Genomic DNA, 19,122 nt, shown 5'->3' on the forward strand with positions numbered 1-19,122 from the left:
ATGAGAATACCTCTTCTACAAACACATATGGCAGCTGTTCTTATCTAAGCTTACTATGGATATCGACACAACTTAAAAGTGTTAAAGGATCCCAGCATGAGCTAACGGATTTACTTACTGGTTTCAGAGTAGCACCAGCTTTTTCCATTCTGAGACCAGATACAACTCAGTTGTAAAGTTAGGACTTGAATTCTCTTTACAAGGAGTGCATCAGGTTACCAAGCTTCACCAGTATGGTGCATAATTCACAAAACGCTCTTAAACAGTTCTAGAAAATTACACTGTTTTACCGATTTGGTTTGTCTCCTTTAAGCACTTAAAAGTCTCAAGTGTTTTCAATTAATGAGTAGCTCTCCAAAAGTCAGCGTAACTATTTGACTTACATGTTCCATGCGACTGCTCCCTGATTGCAACTAATTGCGGCTTTTAATCTCTTTAAGGACCCCGAATTACACGTGGTTTTTTTCAGCAGTTTCCTGTCTGATACCTGCTGTAGGCTCTGACAGCAGAACAGAGCAAACTGCACGGCGCTGCGGCTGCCAGAGGAACCTTGAACCATGAGATCAAAATAAAATAAACCCTAACTTTAAACGGCACATCCCTTCCCCCGTGCTACACGACCCGTTGTTTTGGCTGGGTGCGCCCCGAGCCGGGCCAGCGAGAAGCCGGCGGAGGTCCAGCATCTCCCGGCCGAGCCGGCGGACCCGGGGCCGGGAGCGCCCCGCGGGACCCGGGCCGGCCGCCCTTCCCCGGCAAGGGCCTCCCGAGCTCCTCCATCCTTTCCATTCGCTTTCTTTCGCTTAAGGTCAGAAGAATTTAAACTTCCTGACTCCGACGGGACGGGAGGGGTACCCCCAGGCGGAGCGGGGTGGGAGCCGGGGAAGGCAGGCGCGGCTGGCCCCGCTCCGCCCGGCCCGGCCCGGCCCGGCCGGCTCTCGTCTCGGCGGGGAGGAGCCAGCCCGGGGCAGGCTGTAGCAGCCAGGGCTGGCCGGCCGCCAGGAAGTGTAAAATCCTGGCCGGTGGGTGGCAAATTTCGCCAGATCGCGGCGGGGAGGCAGCGCGGCCGTCCGTCCGTCCGTGCGTCCGTCCGTGCGGCAGCCCGGCAGCCCGGCCCGGGGTGAGTGCGAGCCGCGACCTCGGGCGCCGGCCCCGCTCGGCCGGGGGGGCTCGGGCGGCCCGGGCCGCCCTCCCTGCCCGGGGGCAGCGGTGCCGCCGGCGGCGCGAAGGGGATGCGCACCGGGGGCGGCTGCGGAAAGGAGCGCGCTGGGCCGGCTCCCCGCGCTCCGCGGCGCCTCTGGAGCGCGGTGCAGGCAGGAGACCTGGGTAAGTTCTCCATTTAAAAATATTAAAAATAGACCCTCCGGCTCCATAGCGCTGCCGAGTGAGTCATTTCCAAACCAAATGTCTTAGTCTAACCCTTCCCCCCAGGAGATGCAATAATTCTGAAACCGGGGCGGAGGGAAAGAGATTCTTCTCCCGTCTCTCTCTAAATAAATTGAATTAGCACGTAGAGGAGACAAAAGCCGTAAGAGTAGCTGGCCACCTGTTTAACAAAGTGAAGCGTAGCTCCATCCCTTTCTCTCTTCCCTTGTACCTCTCCCGTGCTGTCGCCGCCCATCTTTCCCCAACGTGCACTCGGAACCTCTCTGCCCTAGGAATATTTACAGTGCTTTCCAAGTTCGTGGACATAATCTACTTTCCAGTTCCTTCCACTGCCAAACACATTCACTGCCACCGTCTTCTCCATGGGACATCAGCCACAACCACACGTCATTCCAGCAGTCACCCCAGTCAATGCAGCTCCTGGCTGTCTATGCTGAAAAGAGTAGTCCAAAGCACAGCTATTTTTTCCGCCTTTTCCAGTCATATGATGATTTGTTCATGTAAGTGAGCTGTCTTGACTAGAGGGATGTTTCAGTTGTCAAAAACAAGTGCTGAGCGTATTTATAGGCAGTGCTGCAATTTTGTGCTGTGAAAGACCTCGGTAATGCAGAATCATCGGTACCTGGATCAGCATGCGAGACCTGTTTACATCTCGCATACAGTGCTCTCTGTGTGTGCCTCTTTCATGTATATACCCACAGATCGTATTTCATGGTGAGGCAGCATGCACAAAACACAGGAGCTGATACACAGGTTATGTATTTCTTTTTCTTAAACTGATGCCACAGTCCAGCTGTGCAGTAGCTCCTGACAGTGTAGCTCTAAATCAGAGGAGACAAGACACTGTGGTCTATAATGAACTGACTTTCCTGAAAACCCCCTAGCTGCAAGTAAAATCCTATCCTCTTGCCTCTGTGAAGAACTTAGTAAGCAAAAATTTTGACAACAAAAAATGACCTATAGTTGAAAATCTGTGCAGTAAATTATGTCAGCTGTTTTACAGCCATGACAAGGATGTTAGATTTGAGAACATGATCTGTGGTAGCAACCCAAAACTTAATGGCCTGTCTCTGTAGGTAAGTGGAGAACTGTGGTGTAAAAGCACTGGCATTCTTTTTTTTCTGCTTAGATTAAAGTGGTCGTATTAAAGCTATATACTTTTAAAAGCTGTATACTTTTTACAGCCAAGAGAGACCATTGTGATCGATGGACCTGTCACACAGGGTGAAGAGTGCTAAGAAATTCCTGCAGAAGGCATCTTTTAGCTGTAACATAGAAGAGATTCATGAACTTAGGGGTACTACCAAAGTACTGAACTTAAAAAATGAAAAGGTTATTCTCTTGTGTTCCAAAACACAAGAAAAAGTAGACTTCAAATCCCAAGTAAATGCAAGTTTCACAGTAATCTAGGACGAGGCATGCTCTTGATGCACAATTTGTTTGCACTCAGAATTGGCATTCTTGCTAAGATACGACATTTGAGGGGGCAAAGTTCTTGGGCTTGGGTCGAAAAACATCTGCATTTTGATGAAGCTAGGAAGAAACTTTTCCAGAGGTGGATTATTCTTGGTTGTCTATGAGGGGGGTGTCCTGGCTGAAGTAGCTGTCATGTCAGATATGCTGTGTTGCACTGGGTCCTGCATGGATGGCGCTGGCAGGCTGGCAGTGACAAGGGTGGGCAGGGAAGTACAAGTGCACTCAGGCCCTTATTGGGAGTCTTTTTTGATATGTCAGCTTAATAGTGATATCTCCTTTTGGCAGTTTTACAGCACAGTTAAGGTGACAGTTTCGCATTGTCTTCCGCCTTCAAGATAAAATCCTTTGTAATAACTTCATGCAGTGTGTTTATGGGTTGTCTGATATCACCTGAAACTCTGATAAGACTTCCAACGTTCACTTTCAAAGTTCAGCTGGAACACAGGTAGTGTTTACTGAGTCCTTATTCCCTTTATGGAAGAATTTCAATTCCTTAAATTTCCAGCAACCAAAGACAGAATAGGTGAGCCATTTAACCTTTTCTTTGATGTAGCTTCTGTTCTTATGAAAAGAGAGGAGGAATGGGACTTGCAATGTCCCATGTATGTATCAGCAAGGATTTAAAAGTAGCACACATATAATTACTAGAATTTTATCCTTCTTGTAACTCATATTCAGAGAGTTCGGTTTTCATGTGACTTTTTTAGGCGCCTGTAGTATTTGTGGATTTTTTTGCCCATAATGTATGGCCTTTTGTACTCATTGTTTCTGCTGATGTGAGTTCAAGCATAAATATACACTGACTAAATATGTGCTGGGTTCCAGGGCCTATTCAGTAGGGCATAACAACCTGTTTTTACGGCACAAGATGAGTTTAAGTGCAGCTCAGAAGATGGACTGATGATTTTAGCAAAACCCCAGTTACACTACAGCTGGCTGAGGATGGGCTGTGACGTATAAGCAGCTACTTAACTGCCACGTTTTGTAGCCCCAGGGTTAAAAATGTGGGGCTTACTTAGGTTTTTAATAACAACAACAGGAATGTGAAAACAAAAATCAAACAAAATGAATAAGAATGAACTGCAAGAAAGCACAAAGATTGTCATTCTAGTTGTGGTAGAGATCTTAAGTAATTTTGGTTGCTGACTTATTGTCTGATTTTGATAAAGTATATCTTGCATGCTTCTGATTAACTGTCCTAGAAAATTAAACATGTTATTACATTTAGACTAATAATGACCTTTTTGCTTCTGAAATGACATTTTTCGCTCCCTCCCCACTTTTGCCTGGCATACAATCATAGAAACATAGAATGTTTTGGATTAGAAGGGGCCTTAAAGATCATCTAGTTCCATGCCCCAGGCATGGGCAAGGACACCTCGCAGTAGACCAGGTTGCTCAGAACCCTATGCAACCTGGCCTTGAACATTTCTAGCTTCTCTAGGCAACCTGTTCAGTGTTTCATCACCCTCACAGTACAAAGTTTCTTCCTAATGTCTAATCTAAAGCTATTTTCCTTAAAGCCATTTCCCCTTCACCTATCACTGTATGCCCTTGAACACAGTTCCTCTCTAGCTCTCTTGTAAGGCCCCCTTTAAGTTCTGGAAGGTGTTCTAGGTCTCCCTGGAGCCATCTCTTCCCCAGCCTGAACACCCCCAACTCCCCCATCCTGGTACTCCACTCCTCTGATCATCTCCATGGCTCTCCGCTGGACTCCTTCTGACAGGTCCACGTCCTTATTTTTTGGGGGCTCCCGAGCTGGATGCAGGACTCCAGGTGGGGTCTCAGGAGAACAGAGTGGAAGGGGAGAATCCCCCCCATTGACCTGCAGGCCACATTGCTTTGGGTGCAGCCCATGGTTTGGTTGTCTTTCTGGGCTGCAGCTGCACATTGCTGGGTCATGTTGAGCTTCTCGTTCACCAGCACCCCCAAGTCCTTCTCCTCAGGGCTGCTCTCAATCCGTTCTTGGCCCAGCCTGTATTTTTACCTGGGATTGCTTTGACCCAGGTGCAGAACTCTGCATCTTGCCCTGTTCAACTTCATGTTCAGGCTCTCAAACCTGTCTAGGTGCCACTGGCTGGCATCCCTTCCCTCTGGTGTGTTGATTGCACCACACAGCTTGGTGTCATCAGTGAACTTGCTGAGGATGTGCTTTTTGCCACTGTCCTTGTCGCTGACAAAGGTGTTAAACGGTGCCTATCCCAGAACTGACAACTGCTCTCCACTTGGATAAGGAGCCATTCACTACAACTCCTTGAGTGTGATCACCTTTAAGAAAGCATCCTGTGGCTTGTCTGTTCCTCTCTTGTGAATTCCCTTAGAAATTTGTTTGTGAATTTCACCACATTTGACCGAGGAAGGAATGGTCTAAAAGGTCAAGTGGTCTAAATGGTCAAAGTTTCTCTGAGATTTGTGAAAATATTTTTAGAGCCCATGCTGAAGGAATGGCTCTATGTGGGTGTTATCACTTCTCACATGAGTGAAATTCAGAAGGGAGAGCAATGCTAAGTTAGTTTTTGGGTTTGAAAACATATTTGTCAATTCAGTCCAAAGGCCTTTTCTGCAAAAAGAGTTTGATAGCTTACTCATACTTGTGTCATTCAAGTGATACATTCTTGGGCTGTTTTTCTCCAGTAGGGGTGCATTTACTAGGGCATCTGTTGAATGCAGGAATACTGCCAGTGGAAGGAAACAACGGTGTGTTTCGACTGGCAGGAGCAGCACGAGGGGGCCTGAGATTCTTGGAGTACTGCTTTGCTATTAAATCAGCTGTGGTTTTTGGAGTGTTAACAGCTTGAGTAAAGCCTTGCTATAGAATTAGAGACAAAGCAGTGGTGATTTTACATTTGCCATGTGTTGGTGGGTGCAACTCAAAAGATGATTGCAGGTAGGTTTGGTGCTGTGGATTACAATAGCACTGCAGTGATCCATCTTTAAAGGATGGTTGCTCCAGCTGTTACGGATGCAACTTTATGGAATGCCTAAAATACCCTAAAGCTTTCAGTTGATCAGAAAATGGCGATAGATCTTATCTTTCCCCCTTCTTATCCATTCCTCCTCTCTTTTGGATTGTTATTTCATTGCACCAAAGAGGTAAGTGTGTTTTTTCGTTCTCAAACCACTCCAACAGTTTTATTTTTCTGAGCCCATGTGACATTTTTGCTTCTTGCCTTTCATAGCTAGGTTTTGGTCTGGTAATTGCTTATTAGGGAGATACAATTTATTTCAACCAGATTAAATAATCTGTTAGTGCATCTAATTCAAATTTGTCTCTACCTTCATTCTGGTCAGCTAAGTGATTCTAATGAGCTGTTCTCCTCTTATTCTCACCCAGGCATGTCTGAGTGTTTTGAAACCGTATTGTGCCTTTTAATAGCCATAAAAATTTTCTCCATTTTTTGAATTATGTGAGTCCTAGGAATTAAAAAATTTGTTTGAAATAACACAGAACATTTATGGTAGAAAACAAAATAACTTTGTTGTCTTAGATGCTACTCCTATATAAGATATTTATTTTTCTGTGTGTTCTTTACTATGGGTGGATCTCTTTAATTCACATTGAACTGGCTTGCTCTGTGTTATTATTGATTTCTTACATTTTTAAATGAGTATTTGTACTATCAGGTATATAGATGTGAAGTAGCAGTCTTGCTTTGAACTGGCTGTAAACTCCAAGGGGACTGCAGGGGTCTCTCAGCTACAGAGAAGGTTCTTAGACCACGGTGGGATATGCACAAAGGTTTTTTCCCCTCCTCATATATTTACTCTCACTCTCAAGCGGAGTTTCACTTTGAGTTTCAGGTTTGATTTAACCTCAGAAACTCAGAGCACAACTGAGTGGATACCACTGAATTTCTTTATAAATGGTTCTGTTATCAAAGCCAAGTTAGATCCGTTTGTGAAGTTGTTTGAGATGTGTGGTGAATAAAGGCACGGTGTGGGTCAAATTGGAGGATGGAATATGCAAAAGATGGGGATGGAAAACAGGGATGCTGTTGTCTCTGTTGTGGAGATGGGTGTGTACTAGGAAGATAAGGAAGGTGAGATCTTGTTTTGGGTAGCCAGTGTTTTGTGGCAGTAACCTTGTTGATTATATGATTGCATACCGGAGTGTGAACTTTGTATCAAGAGGGCCGTTTTCCCCAATTCTATTGCTGTCACTTTGATAACATATTTAAGCTCAATTGTTAAAATCTATCCTTTTTAATTATAGATATATGAGGCCAGTAGAACACCTCAGGACTATTTATGGGACATGAAGTTGCTGCCTTTGTGGTGGTGAAGCCAGGAAACAAAAAAGACACCTTTTGGTATTCAATCGGCTTAGGAAGGGAGAGGTAAAGAGAGGTAGATCAGATTCATCCTTTTCTCTCCAACCCTGTTGAATTATTCGAAAGGTTCATTAAAGCAGCTTAGAGGGATATTTTTGTTTGATGAATAGGATCCTGGCTTGCAAGGTTGAAGACCAGGCTAAGTCACTTCACAGGCTTAGCAACTTTTATTTCCTCAGCCAGAAAATTGAGCTAATTATTTTTACTCTTATTAGCATGCCTCCAAGAGCTCTTGATGAAAGGAGTGATTTGCAGGACTGAGTGGCCCATCTGCCTGGGGCTGAGCCTCCCTGGGATCCCTCAGGGCTTTCCCATGGTGCAGGGAGGGGTGATGATTTTTGGGATTCAGAAACAAATGCCATTAATTTATGGGTGGAAGAAGCTGTCTTTTAAAGTTTGTGACTTGAATCAATCCTATTGACAAGACTGAAAAACCTGAAGGCTGGTCTTACACTTTTCTACTTATATTCCTGGACTGGGAATGTCTCATAGCATGGGCTGTACTCCTGGTGCTGGCATGAGCACACCTGGAGATAAACTTGAGGAGCTGCTCACAAGACAAAGTGTCACCACTTTTCCATGCTGCTTCAGGACTTGATTCAAACCATATTAAGATCAATATTTAGTTCAATTCCTGTTGTGTTTATGGGCTGTAGATTAAGCACTAAACTTCTCATGGGTCAGATAGCCAAAGGTGTGAAGGCGTGAAAGGATGAGGGTGTAGGAAGGAGTATGTCTTGAAACTGGACCCTAGACTGTTTGAACATTTTTGTAACTCTTGTTTTCAATAGCTTCTGAGGTGTATCTAAGACACAGCTTCTGATCGTTGTTGACCAGAAATAACCTCGGTTAGTTATTGAGTGAATCTCAATTTTATCATCTTCTCTCCTGAAAAGTAGGAAAGATGATGGGCAAACCTTGTTTAATTTTAAGAAACCGAGCAGTTGGGAGCTACAAGAGAAACTGAATGTGCTGTTAATTTAGCATTGGCAAATACTGCCCGTGAAAGAATATAAGTGAACTTTGTTCATGTGCCATGTGTAATTATAATGAGCTACAAGGCTCCAAGTTACAGGTTGTGAGCTGCTTTTCCACTTCTCAGTGTGGCTGCATAGCAGGTAAATGAGGGATTTTTGTCAGAAGTGGTGTCTTCAGATCTTGTCAGTTGAACTTTCATCAAGGGTTTTGCCAATCACATACTTTGTTAAAGATTTATTGGGCTGGAAGAAGAATGAGCTAACAAGAATCTGGTTAGCTCTCTGCATACTTTTTGTGTCTGAGGCAGGATGGGACTGCTCATTAAGCATTGTAGGCTTAGTACAGTGGGGCATTTTTCTAAAGATTATGCTTCTACACTCAGAATGATTACAAAACACTCAGGTGCGTGTTGCAGTGTCCACTTTGTGCATTTTATGATCATAGGTCATCAATGTCACAACTGCATGAAGCATATAAAAGACAAATATAAGCAAGTGTGTATTTTTCTTTATGAAGGGACTGTTTTTAACACTAAAAATAATTAAATGGCAAAACATCAGTTAAGTCAGGATAACCCATCATTCTCTATTGCTCTGTTTCATTCTCCACTATTTCTTTCCCTCCCGTTTTAAAGTTACTTTTGGACCTGTGGCTTTTTGGCGTGAGTTTGTTGTGAAGTAATGTTGGTGAAAGTTTTCTTCTAAGAAGCAAAAACAGTTGTAGATTTTTCTGCCATGTCACTACTGTTAGCAGCTGTTGCTCTTAGTTTCACAGAGAAGACATCAGAAGAATTTGAAAAGGTCTGTTCTGTTAAATCTCAGTTACCATGGGCCTTTTGTTTGTTTGGCCCAAGATTATCATGAAGATTCATAATTTGGAGACCTTGGTGCCAATTTTTAATTTGGGTTCTTCTTTCTTTAGCAGAGAGGGATGTTGAAGTAGGGGTGACTTCTGATCTTGTTTTTCCTCCAGACAGTCAGATGTATTATGGTCTGTTGGGAGGGAAAGGTCGATTCATGATATCATTTTATAATGATTTCTCTGTTGTTTTTCATGGCTAACAGAAAACAAATAATAAAAGTTTCCTAGCTTCATGACTGTAATGTTTTTATAAATGACCGTATCTATGTGTGTTGGAAAAGGATTTGTCTCTGGATGCTCAGTTGTTTTCTTTGAAGATTCATATTAATCCTAAAAGTGTTTACTCAGATGTGATGAATTACAAGTGGATGAAATTACATTGTTGTCAGATTGACTCATGGTCCTGCTGTGCTGCCTCAGTTGGGGACATTGACTTTCATCTTTACAGCAGAGTTAGCTCCCTTGGAGACCTGAGTTTTACATGGATGACATATCTGCCTTGTTAGAGGTCTGGAGGGTTTTGGTAGCTGGACTTTGAGATGATAATCAAGGATAAGGAAAACAAAAGGACTGAGGGGTAGGAGATCTGGAAGGGAAGGAAGAGCAATACCTATCTCTCTGACTTAATCATGACAAGTGTCTTGCCAAAAAGGGTGCACAGGGTCACTAAGCAAGATGAGGAGAGTGGGGAATGTTTTAGGATATATAAGCTGGCAAACAGTTTGAAATCCCCTGGTGCCATGTAAAGCATTATCCCAGCAGCTGAACCACGTGGCAGTGAAAAATTATCTGGTGTGGCTGTATGTCTTATGCAGTCACTGCACTTCAGTCTCTGACTCTTAATGTCTTTTATAATTGATGGAGAGAATGTTGCTTGCTGCCTGGAACGTGCTGCATCCTGGTGTCTCCCATCATTCTGTGTAAAAGGGGAAAAGTAATTGCTTCTCTGTAAAGCTTTTTCAAGTTCTGTGATTGCTAATAGGATTGTGATTATTAGAAGTTGAGTTTTATTTTGTAGCCTTCTAAATCACTTTAATCCTAGCAAGAAGAAAATGCAGATGTGAAGGAGTTTATAGTGAAAGCCTCTAGAAGAACAGTGTGTTTCTGAACATTTCTGCATAATTCTGTGAGAGTTTTCACAGCAAGATGAAAATTGTTCCTTGCTCAGCATTTTGCTAAATGCTGTTTGTTCCCAATAGCTCAAATAGCCTGAATACCATGAGGGCTTCTTACTTAACCTATAACTATGTTAATTCCTTTCTTGCCACAGGGGTAGTTTCTCCCAATAAAAAGCCAAAAAATTGCACACTGCAGAATGCACACCACAGATATTGCCAAGAAACTGCTGCTGCAACCTCCCTGTGAGAATGAAGCATTATGTACAAGGCTTCCTTGCTTTGGGGAAACTTTCAGGGGAAGCTAGTTGCTGTGAAAGGAAAATCAGGTGTGATGGAAGTGTTTGATTGGGTTCAGGTGCATTGTTGTACCTTCAGGTAGGTGCACAGGATCTGCAGAGTACATGTTACAAAAGTCAGGTTTTTAGTAAATGCTCTGTTACTTTGAGCTTTATGGAGCTCTGAAAACAGTTTAAATGGGCTGTGGGCATGGGGAGAGAATGGTCCTTCTCACAGACTGGCATTTCCAGTTCTGGTAACATGAGGGTCAGTTATGCTTGGATACCATTTAGGGTTAGCCTGCCTTCAGAGTAAGAGTTTGGTGTGCCTGCCATTTAATAGTTACTGGGTTTAGATAAGATAGGAGAGATTTGTGTCTTTGAGTCCTGAAGAAATAAGACTATGAATCAAGTCCTAAAGCTGAAGCTCTTGCTTTATATTCCTAATGAGATTCTAAAGTAAAGTTGACTTGACAGTAACATACATTGCAGGCTGGGTTGGGAAAAGAAGAGGGGTGGTCTTATCTGCTCTTCCCAGGCAAGAACTTGTTTTTATCTCCTGGTGGCTTTTAACAGAGATTAAGGAAAACAGCACGTATGTTTCAATGAGCTTAAGCACATTCCCTGGGTAAGAGGTGCTCAGGAAATTCATCATGGGGCCCATGTAATGCCATGGTTCTGCTGTGTGGAATCAGTCTTGTAATTCCATGGCCCAAGCTCAGAAGAGACCTTCCTGATCATGCTGTTCTACTGTTTGCACAGAACAGGCCAAAGAATTTCCTACCCATACCTAAATTTATATACGTTAAGGCACAGAGGTTGTTATATTGTTTCACATTTCTGAATTTAGGCTTTCCCCTTGCAACTTTATATAATTCAAATGAATATGAATGCATCCTATAAAATGATTTCATTGCTGGGGAGCAGGGTGCTTGCATGCCTTTGTGGCACCTGGGGTAGTGGTAAGAAGAGGCTTGTGGGTTAGCACATCTTAACCACTGCTTTCTAGCCCTGTAAAGTGCCTGCTGGAAATAATGCTTATATTGCATTTTATACTTTTGAAAGTGAAAGGTGTCTCTGCCTGTGGCAGGGGGGCTGCAACCAGATGGTCTCTAAGGTCTCTTCCAACCCAAATCATTTTGTGTTTCTATGTGTAGAGATTAAGTGAGAAGTTTTACAGTGTGCTAGGAGAAGTGAGCTGTCACTCATTCAGCTCCTCATGCTGTCAGCTCTGGAACTTGTAGACAAACATTGGCAGAGCTCTTGTTTTGCAACAGAAGCAGCCTCTATACTTGGGCTTTGCCTTGCGGCCACCCTTTGGTCTGCTATGGAAAGAACCTGCCTTGGCTCTCCAAGGTGCTGTAGCTTTTTCCTCTGGTGATTTCTGATGTGGTTACAGTTGTCAATGGAGAAATTGCTGGCAGATTGAAAATGTGTGGGCAATGTCAAATGAACTGGTGCTGCAAAATGCACATAAAAGATCCTGCTGATGTGGTTGTACTAGTTTACATTTAGTCTTAATGTCTAAAAGTTATGACTTTGTTTTTATTTTAATTGTAACAGAGAGGGCAAAGAATCAATAGATTGTTGCCCTTTCAAGCAACAACAGTTAAGGCTAAGCTTATGTCACAAAGACTGTCTGGGCTTTGTCATCTCTGATGACAGCCAGGAGTTGTCTAAAGTCAGGAAAAAGTTGCACTTGTAGCCATGTTCCAATTCCACAGAGATCTCTGCAAACTGTATTTAGCTTGTGAGGGTATAACAATGGTATTTATTTCTTGAATAGCACCAAGAATGATAGTACTGTGTGTTTCAGTGCCTAAAAAGTGGAGTGTTTTCTCCATCAGCTTTCTCGTTGGCAGGGCACGTGGTGTCCGTGGCATATCAAGGGCCTTGCAAGGGCTTCATGGTGATTGATCAGAATCTGCCAAGGCTGTGCAGAACTGGGGTAACAAAGTGAGCTCAGCATAAAATGGGGCTGGCCAGGTGGGAAGAAAGCTGTTTTCTTATGTGTAAGAGTTAATTGTAGTTTGGGCAGTGGAAAGATTTTCCCAGGGCTGAATACCAGTCAAATTAGTGCAGACACATATAGCATTGTTTTTGTCTGATCATCTCTCTTTTCACCTCGTGCTGAAGATGTAGTAGAGAAGAGATTTTGCTTTACATCTTTCATGTGCAGTTCACTTACACAACTCTTTTGTTTGTTTCTTTTCCCCTCTGCTCTCCTGTGTCCCACATCTCACTCTCAAAACTGCCAACTACATCTATTGCTTGTATTCATCTAAAGTGGGAGGATTTCAAAGTACAGAAGCTTTGCCAAACTTTTTTGTGGCTTTTATTCAAGCTCGCTTCTTCTATTTCTGTGGTTTACTTGGGGCTACACAGTCATCTACATGGAGATGATGATCAGAGTGGAAAATACGGGCATTTCGTAATTGGCCTAGCAATTACTTCTCATGCTGCAGAAAAAACAGAAACATAAAAGCCCTGCTCATGCTCAAAATATCTGCATGTTAGAACTCTTTTGAAGAAGCTCCTTATTATATTCTTTTTGTAGTGAACTGATAGCAAGTGGGTTTATTCCCTTGCACAACACTTCTCAAAAAAAAAAAGCACTGTGTTAGTCTAGTCATCTTTTTTTTTTTTTCCGTTGTTCATCTTTTGTACCTCTCTAGTGGAATAGTTTTTCTCCAGTTACTACTATTTTGAATACAGGCTGAGTGGCTAACTGTATTTAAGGTATTTGTAAGTGCCTCTGGCAGAAGAGTTGAGGCATCTCTGTTCTGCAGTCAAAAGAGAGACCATGCTTGCGTTTCTGACTGGCTCTGTTGGGTCATTGTTCAAGGGGCAAGATGGGAAAGAGGGCTGTTGAAGAACTCTGGAATTCCAGAGTCTTTCCAAAGCTGCTGTTAGTGGCACGGGATATTTTCATCCTTCCCTTCTCTTCCTTACTCTTTTCTTTTCTCTTTGCATTGCAGGACTGCTTCAGTTCCTTCATCATGCAGCACATGTCACAACCAGACACGGTGAGAAATTGCTAGTCCAGGGCTGACTCTTCAGTTTTGACCGAGTCCTTGGGCGTGAAGACTCATGGACATTGCTGAGATTGACACTTGAACCTTGGAGAGAAGAGCCTTTCTGGTGGTCCTGCTCCGCTCCACCTGACCCTATGAAAGGAGGGTTCACCATAGCTCTGTCGTTTGCGCTCCAGTTCCACAAGATGGGCTCGTTCAGGAGGCCTCGACCTCGCTTCATGAGCTCCCCTGTCCTCAGTGATCTGCCTCGGTTCCAGGCAGCCCGGCAGGCCATGCAGCTCAGCTCCAACTCTGCCTGGAACAGGTGAGCAGGACCCACCTGGCTGAGCTCTTGCCCTGCAGCAGCTCCTCAGTGAGGGCCACATGTATCTTACTCTTGCGTTTTACACCACTTAAGACTAAGCTCATCTGTTTATAAGCATGCACGAATTTTTGGCATGTCCAAGCTTTGCTGGCATTGAAAGCATCTGTGGAGTTGAAAAATTTAGACCTACTAGTGCTCAGTTGGTTTTGGCCAATGTTTTTCAGCCATACTGTCTTGAAAAGCAGAATTGCTTTTTGTTAACAGTTGCATCTTTTAAGTACCATTTAGGAAAACACATTCCTAGTGCTGTAATAACTGCCAGTTTATTAATTCACAAAGGCATGTATTTGCATATTATGAAGCTTTTATTGCAGTCAAGTTCCTCTGACAGCTACTAAGCTCGTGGCTTCAGCCAGCATTTCCTATTGATAGGTAAATCCTGTCTGCTGTGTGTGTCATGCAGCAATGGCAACTGGAAAAACAGTGTGAAAGGTGAAGAGTGAGATATCCTGTGTCTTGATCTGCTGTAATGGTCTGCTGCTACCAAAAGTGGGTGTTCCCACTTTCCCTTCTGCCACATGGCACCAGCCCTATGCTCTGCAGACTGTTCTTGCTTGCTGACCTAGCTCAGTTTACCAATGTCACACAAAAGTAGCCTGGCAAAAACATTGCAGTTTTGTGCCATGATAGTGAGCTGAGATCTGTGAAGCACGCAGATGCCATAACTGGCCCACAGAAGGGAATGTCTGCTTAGGGAATGACATATGCCCCTGTTAGCCACGGCAAACTTTAGACCTGCTAAACCTTCTTGTCTGCTGTCACTTTATGACTTCCTCTGTGCTGGTGAGAGAATTAGAAGATACTCCAACAGCTTCTTACAAGCATTAACAGGGCTCAAACTCGGATCTGACTGAGGTGATGCTGGCTGCAGAGCATCTTCCAGCATGGCCAGGGTCTTGCCAGATGCTGCAGAGTGGGTGTTTCATGGTAGATTCCCTGGATAATGCAGTGTGATGTGTTTGGCAGATATTACCAAAAAATCTATGTCTCCCCATAGCAACTAGCCTGCAGCACCCAGCAAAGATCCCCCAAACAGTCATGTTCAAGAGACATCTGGCACGAGCAGGACCCCTGTGACAACTTTCCCTTGCTTACCCTAGGCAGAACTTGAGGTTAATTCTGCTCTGTCACCCAGGGCAGATGTAGGTAATTAAGAGTAACAATTTCAAGGTGAGAAGGAGTGGAACTATTTAAGGGCAATTATCTTCACCTGGTTGTAATCTCTGCTTTTTGGTGCCTTGCTCACGTTGTGCTCTGTGGTAAATCACGCTGTTATTCATGGATGTTGTCCTGTCTCATTTGTTTTTTTGGCAGCGTACAAACAGCAGTGATAAATGTGTTCAAAGGGGGAGGCTTGCAGAACAATGAACTTTACACCCTCAATGAAAACATCAGGTAGGTCGCTGAAATGCATGAGGATGGATTTTTGTTGCTGCTTGTTTGGTGTTTGCTGGGATCTGTTGCCTTCAGAACCACAGTTAAAAGATATTGGTGGGAGGAGAAGGGATGAAAGCAAATTTAAGCACAGCTTTGGGGTTTCTGGCTAAGTTACTTCTTTCTTGCTATCGAGTGACATGAATGGCACAGAGTATTTGGATAATTTTTCTCCACATTGCTTTGATAAAGACAGGTTGTATATTGGCTTGGATTGTAAGGCTTTTGTTCCCTCCTAGGAGCTATGCCTCTTTTGGATATGTTTTATACATAATAATATTGGTATCTCTTTTCTGAAACCAAACTTCTCAGAACCGTGGAGTGTTTAAAGCAAACCACAGCATTTTGTTTCAAAGCTTAATCTTCACATGATAATTGCAGAGCAAAACCTAAAAATATGAACAGTAAAGATAAAAAAAAATAAAAGCCTAGCTAACATTTTTTTGTCACTGATGCTAGTGATGGTTACAAGTATCGTTTTCTTTTAAAAGCAAGTTTCATGATATCTGTGGTTTCATTCTGATTAGTTGGAAAGTTTGATTAGCAATAGATAGGACTGTGGAGTAGGTAAAGAACTATTTATTTTTGCCTTGGTTCCAAGTGCTGCTGAGAGGAGTATTGTCAGGGCTAATGGATGTAGGTTTCTCCTTCTCTTTTTACCACTGCATTCATATTAATTCATCAAGAGTGCTGTCACACATGTCTCTACTTCTTCTTTTGTATGTCTTCCCCTCATTCCTATTGCATTTTTTTGAGCTCTAAAAGATTCAAAAGGCAATTTGACCTGAGTATGTATTAAACAGCAGTCTAAACTACCCCTTTCCCCACTTTCAAAATAAGTGCAGCTATCAGGGCAGGAGACTCTGTCCAATTTGGTCTAGTCCCAAACCCAAAAAGTTTAATATAATTCCTTTTGAGAGTTGAGCAAGGGCAGCATCTTGCACTTTAATGATATTTTAGTGTGTTCAGGTCAGAAGTCTTCAAGTTAGGTTTAAGTACTTGGAGCAGTCTGAATTCTCCATGGGATGAGTATTTGTGGACATGAAAATAAAAACAGATGTCATAAGGCTTGGGAAATACCTAAAGCCCCAGCTCGTTAGCAGACCTGGGGAGTGGCTTTGGGCTTTGTGACTCGCCTGTTGCCCATGGCAGTGGCTGCATCCTGCTTTTCCCCTGAAGTGCAAGCAGGTGCTCCTTCCCACCCTTCCAGGGAGGCAGTACCCTTGGCAGAACTGCTGTGGGGTCTGGGCTTGGCCCCAGAGGCTGGACCATGCTCTCTTCGTGCTGGTTGCTGAAGTGAAATGCAGATTGGAGAAAACCAGGGAAAGAACAGGAAATTCCTTATGAACCGTGTATGCTTTGAGAGTAGTGCTGATGGTGGGAGGGGAAATGCCCTTCTCCACAGACATGCACTGCCAGGCTGTACTTGGAAGCACTCACCTTGAATTACATGATTAATGTTCCTGCAGGTGCCCTGAGCATTGGTTACATCTCCAAATGTCACTCTTTAAATAGACTATTTCACATCCCCATTTATGCCCATCTAAGGAGCAAAGGACAGGCCTCTGCGTGTACGTCTGTATGAACACCTGCAGCCTCACACCTGTGGCTCTTGATGGAGCTCCCAGCACAGGGTGAGCTCTGTGCACAAGGTGAATCTCTAGCTTGACACTGGAGAAAAGCCAGACCTCTGAGACAGACAACTCTTGTGTGCCACGAGGTTGAGCTGGTGCATTTTCCTTGCCCTTGTTTGTAGTTCTTCACTCAGCTCCTGTTGTAGTTTGCAAATGCAGGAAGAGGCTCTCAGGTTCTGCACAGTGCTTCATCATTTGGCAGAGGGGAAACACAGGACAGTTTTAAAGGAGGATGGTAATGACAGGACCAGGAGATGAGCAGGTGGTAACATTTTGTTCTGGACTGCTGCCCCCTAAATTTTATCTTGCTGTGATTTGATACCATCTCACTGGCTAATTTTTTTTTTTTTTTACCTGCTCTGAAATTCAGTTGTCACAGCAAGAAGAAATGCAAGAAATGCCTTTGGTAAATGGAATTTCTGTAAGTGGGGGGTGACCTGGCCATGCTTAGGAAGAGACCCCTCCCTTGATTTTTTTTTTTAAGGTGCAAGTGTCTGGTTGCTGGTCTTACCTGCATGAAGCCAAATCCTGCTGGGCTTGTCTTGTCAGGTGAAGAGCCTGCTGGATTTGGCTGAAGCTAATGGAAAAGCTTCTGACAAATCAGTCCCCGAAGACTTACCTGATTTATTGATCTCATAGACAAAGACATGGGCTTTGATTTGGGTGAATACAAACACTCAGAGAGACAAAGAGTAAAGGCATATTGGCATGCAAAGACATGCAGAAGCATTGTAAAATAATTAGTGAGGAAGGCTGTCAAATTTGACTTTGAGCAGAGATGAGGTAAAGTGGCATAGTTTGGTGGTAAAAACCCAGCCTAAGAACTGTATGTTTGCTGATTCAAATGTTATTTTCAAGCACTCTTGACTGTACTTCACACTGGTAAAAAACAAAACTCTTAGAACAGAAAAAAAAAATTGCAGTGTTTGGCATTGGAAAGTGTTGGGCAACCTTTAAATTTTAGGCAGAATTTACTGCTACAGAAATTTTAGGCAGAATTTACTGCTACAGAATTTATTCTCAATCACTGAAATCTTAAAGTGCAAATGCACTGAATATCCTAAGTTTTTTTTTTTTTTTGATGCTGCCTCTGATGTAAAACAATCCTGATTTTTTTTTTTTGAAACACAAATATGTATTAGAATTTAAGACTTTTATCACAGCCTCATTTAAAAGCCAACAATTTTCATCAGAAAGACTTCTTTAGAGTGACTTTTGCCTGTATGTATTTAAAACACTTCTTGTTAAATTTCTAGAATGTCTTCCTTGGAAAATATGCCTTGTTTGTTATTGTTTGAAATGTGGCAGTTAAAAAGTGGGTGCAGCTTCTGCTTCAATTCTCCTCTCCTTATCCTCACCTTCTACTTCCACAAGAAAAGGAAGTACAATATTAGGGAGATATGCTGTCTTCAGTGACATGAAAGGCATCATTGTTTAAACAAAAAAGCAGAAAAAAATTACGGATTTCAATCTAAATAACTCCAGATTTTCTCCCCAGCTGTCTGTTCATTCAGGGAGGTAATTTCTTTTTTTGCTTGTTCTAGGTGTATGGTTTATAATATCGAAGACTTCAGACAAACTGTTTAATTCCTTTATAATTTGAGAATAGCCTTTGTAAAATACATATGTAAGAGAAATCTAACTGTGGCCAAAAGGACCCATTCCCATACATTCATACATTATCTTTGGTATGACTGGTAGTAAAGTGCAGATATAGCTGTAAGAAATGACCAGCAGTGGTTGCTACTTCATGGCTCCATTCCTTCTGTCTACAGACGGCTGCTGAAGAGTGAACTTGGATCCTTCATCACAGATTACTTTCAGGTATTGCATGACTTGTTTGCTTTATTTCGAGGTTTGCTTCCTTCAGCTTTTTAGCCTATAACAAAATTAGGATCCCTTTTTACATGTGTGTAGCCTACAAGTTTTGTTTTTGTTATACTGAGGAAGATGATGGAGGTACTGGACTTTTTCAAAGTGGGAGTAATTATTTTTATTGATGTGAGTGCAGAATTAAGGATAATCTTCCTTTGCACTTAAGAAATGCTGCTAGTAGCCTGCCAAGATCAACGAGGAATTTGCTTGAAGTTTTTAAAGAAAATGGGATGCCTTTTCTTGAGTGTAGAAAATTCAAAAAGTTTTCTGCAACAGGGGCCAGCAAAGGGAAAGAGGAGAGATAATGACGACTGCCTGGAGGCAGGAGGGGGCAAAGAGAAGGAAGTTTCTATCAGCA

The 19,122-nt window shown here is 43.0% G+C and overlaps 1 protein-coding gene across 5 annotated transcripts in view; it reads left to right on the forward strand.

Annotated features, from left to right (window-relative positions):
- PRR5L (proline rich 5 like) overlaps positions 1-19,122 on the forward strand; it is a 50,189-nt gene that overhangs the window by 7,785 nt on the left and 23,282 nt on the right. The window contains exons 1-4 of one of the 5 annotated variants that reach the window (XM_038138764.1): positions 206-805; positions 13,401-13,761; positions 15,136-15,216; positions 18,665-18,713. In XM_038138764.1, coding sequence (XP_037994692.1) covers positions 13,592-13,761; positions 15,136-15,216; positions 18,665-18,713 — 300 coding nt within the window. In that variant the 5' untranslated portion in view covers positions 206-805; positions 13,401-13,591. Of the gene's footprint in view, positions 1-205; positions 806-972; positions 1,324-4,288; positions 5,747-13,400; positions 13,762-15,135; positions 15,217-18,664; positions 18,714-19,122 lie in introns of those variants that run through there. The other 4 variants (XM_038138763.1, XM_038138765.1, XM_038138766.1 and 1 more) reach the window with 4 other exon arrangements.

This window comes from Motacilla alba, chromosome 5 (assembly GCF_015832195.1).
Source record: "Motacilla alba alba isolate MOTALB_02 chromosome 5, Motacilla_alba_V1.0_pri, whole genome shotgun sequence".
NCBI lineage: Eukaryota > Metazoa > Chordata > Aves > Passeriformes > Motacillidae > Motacilla > Motacilla alba.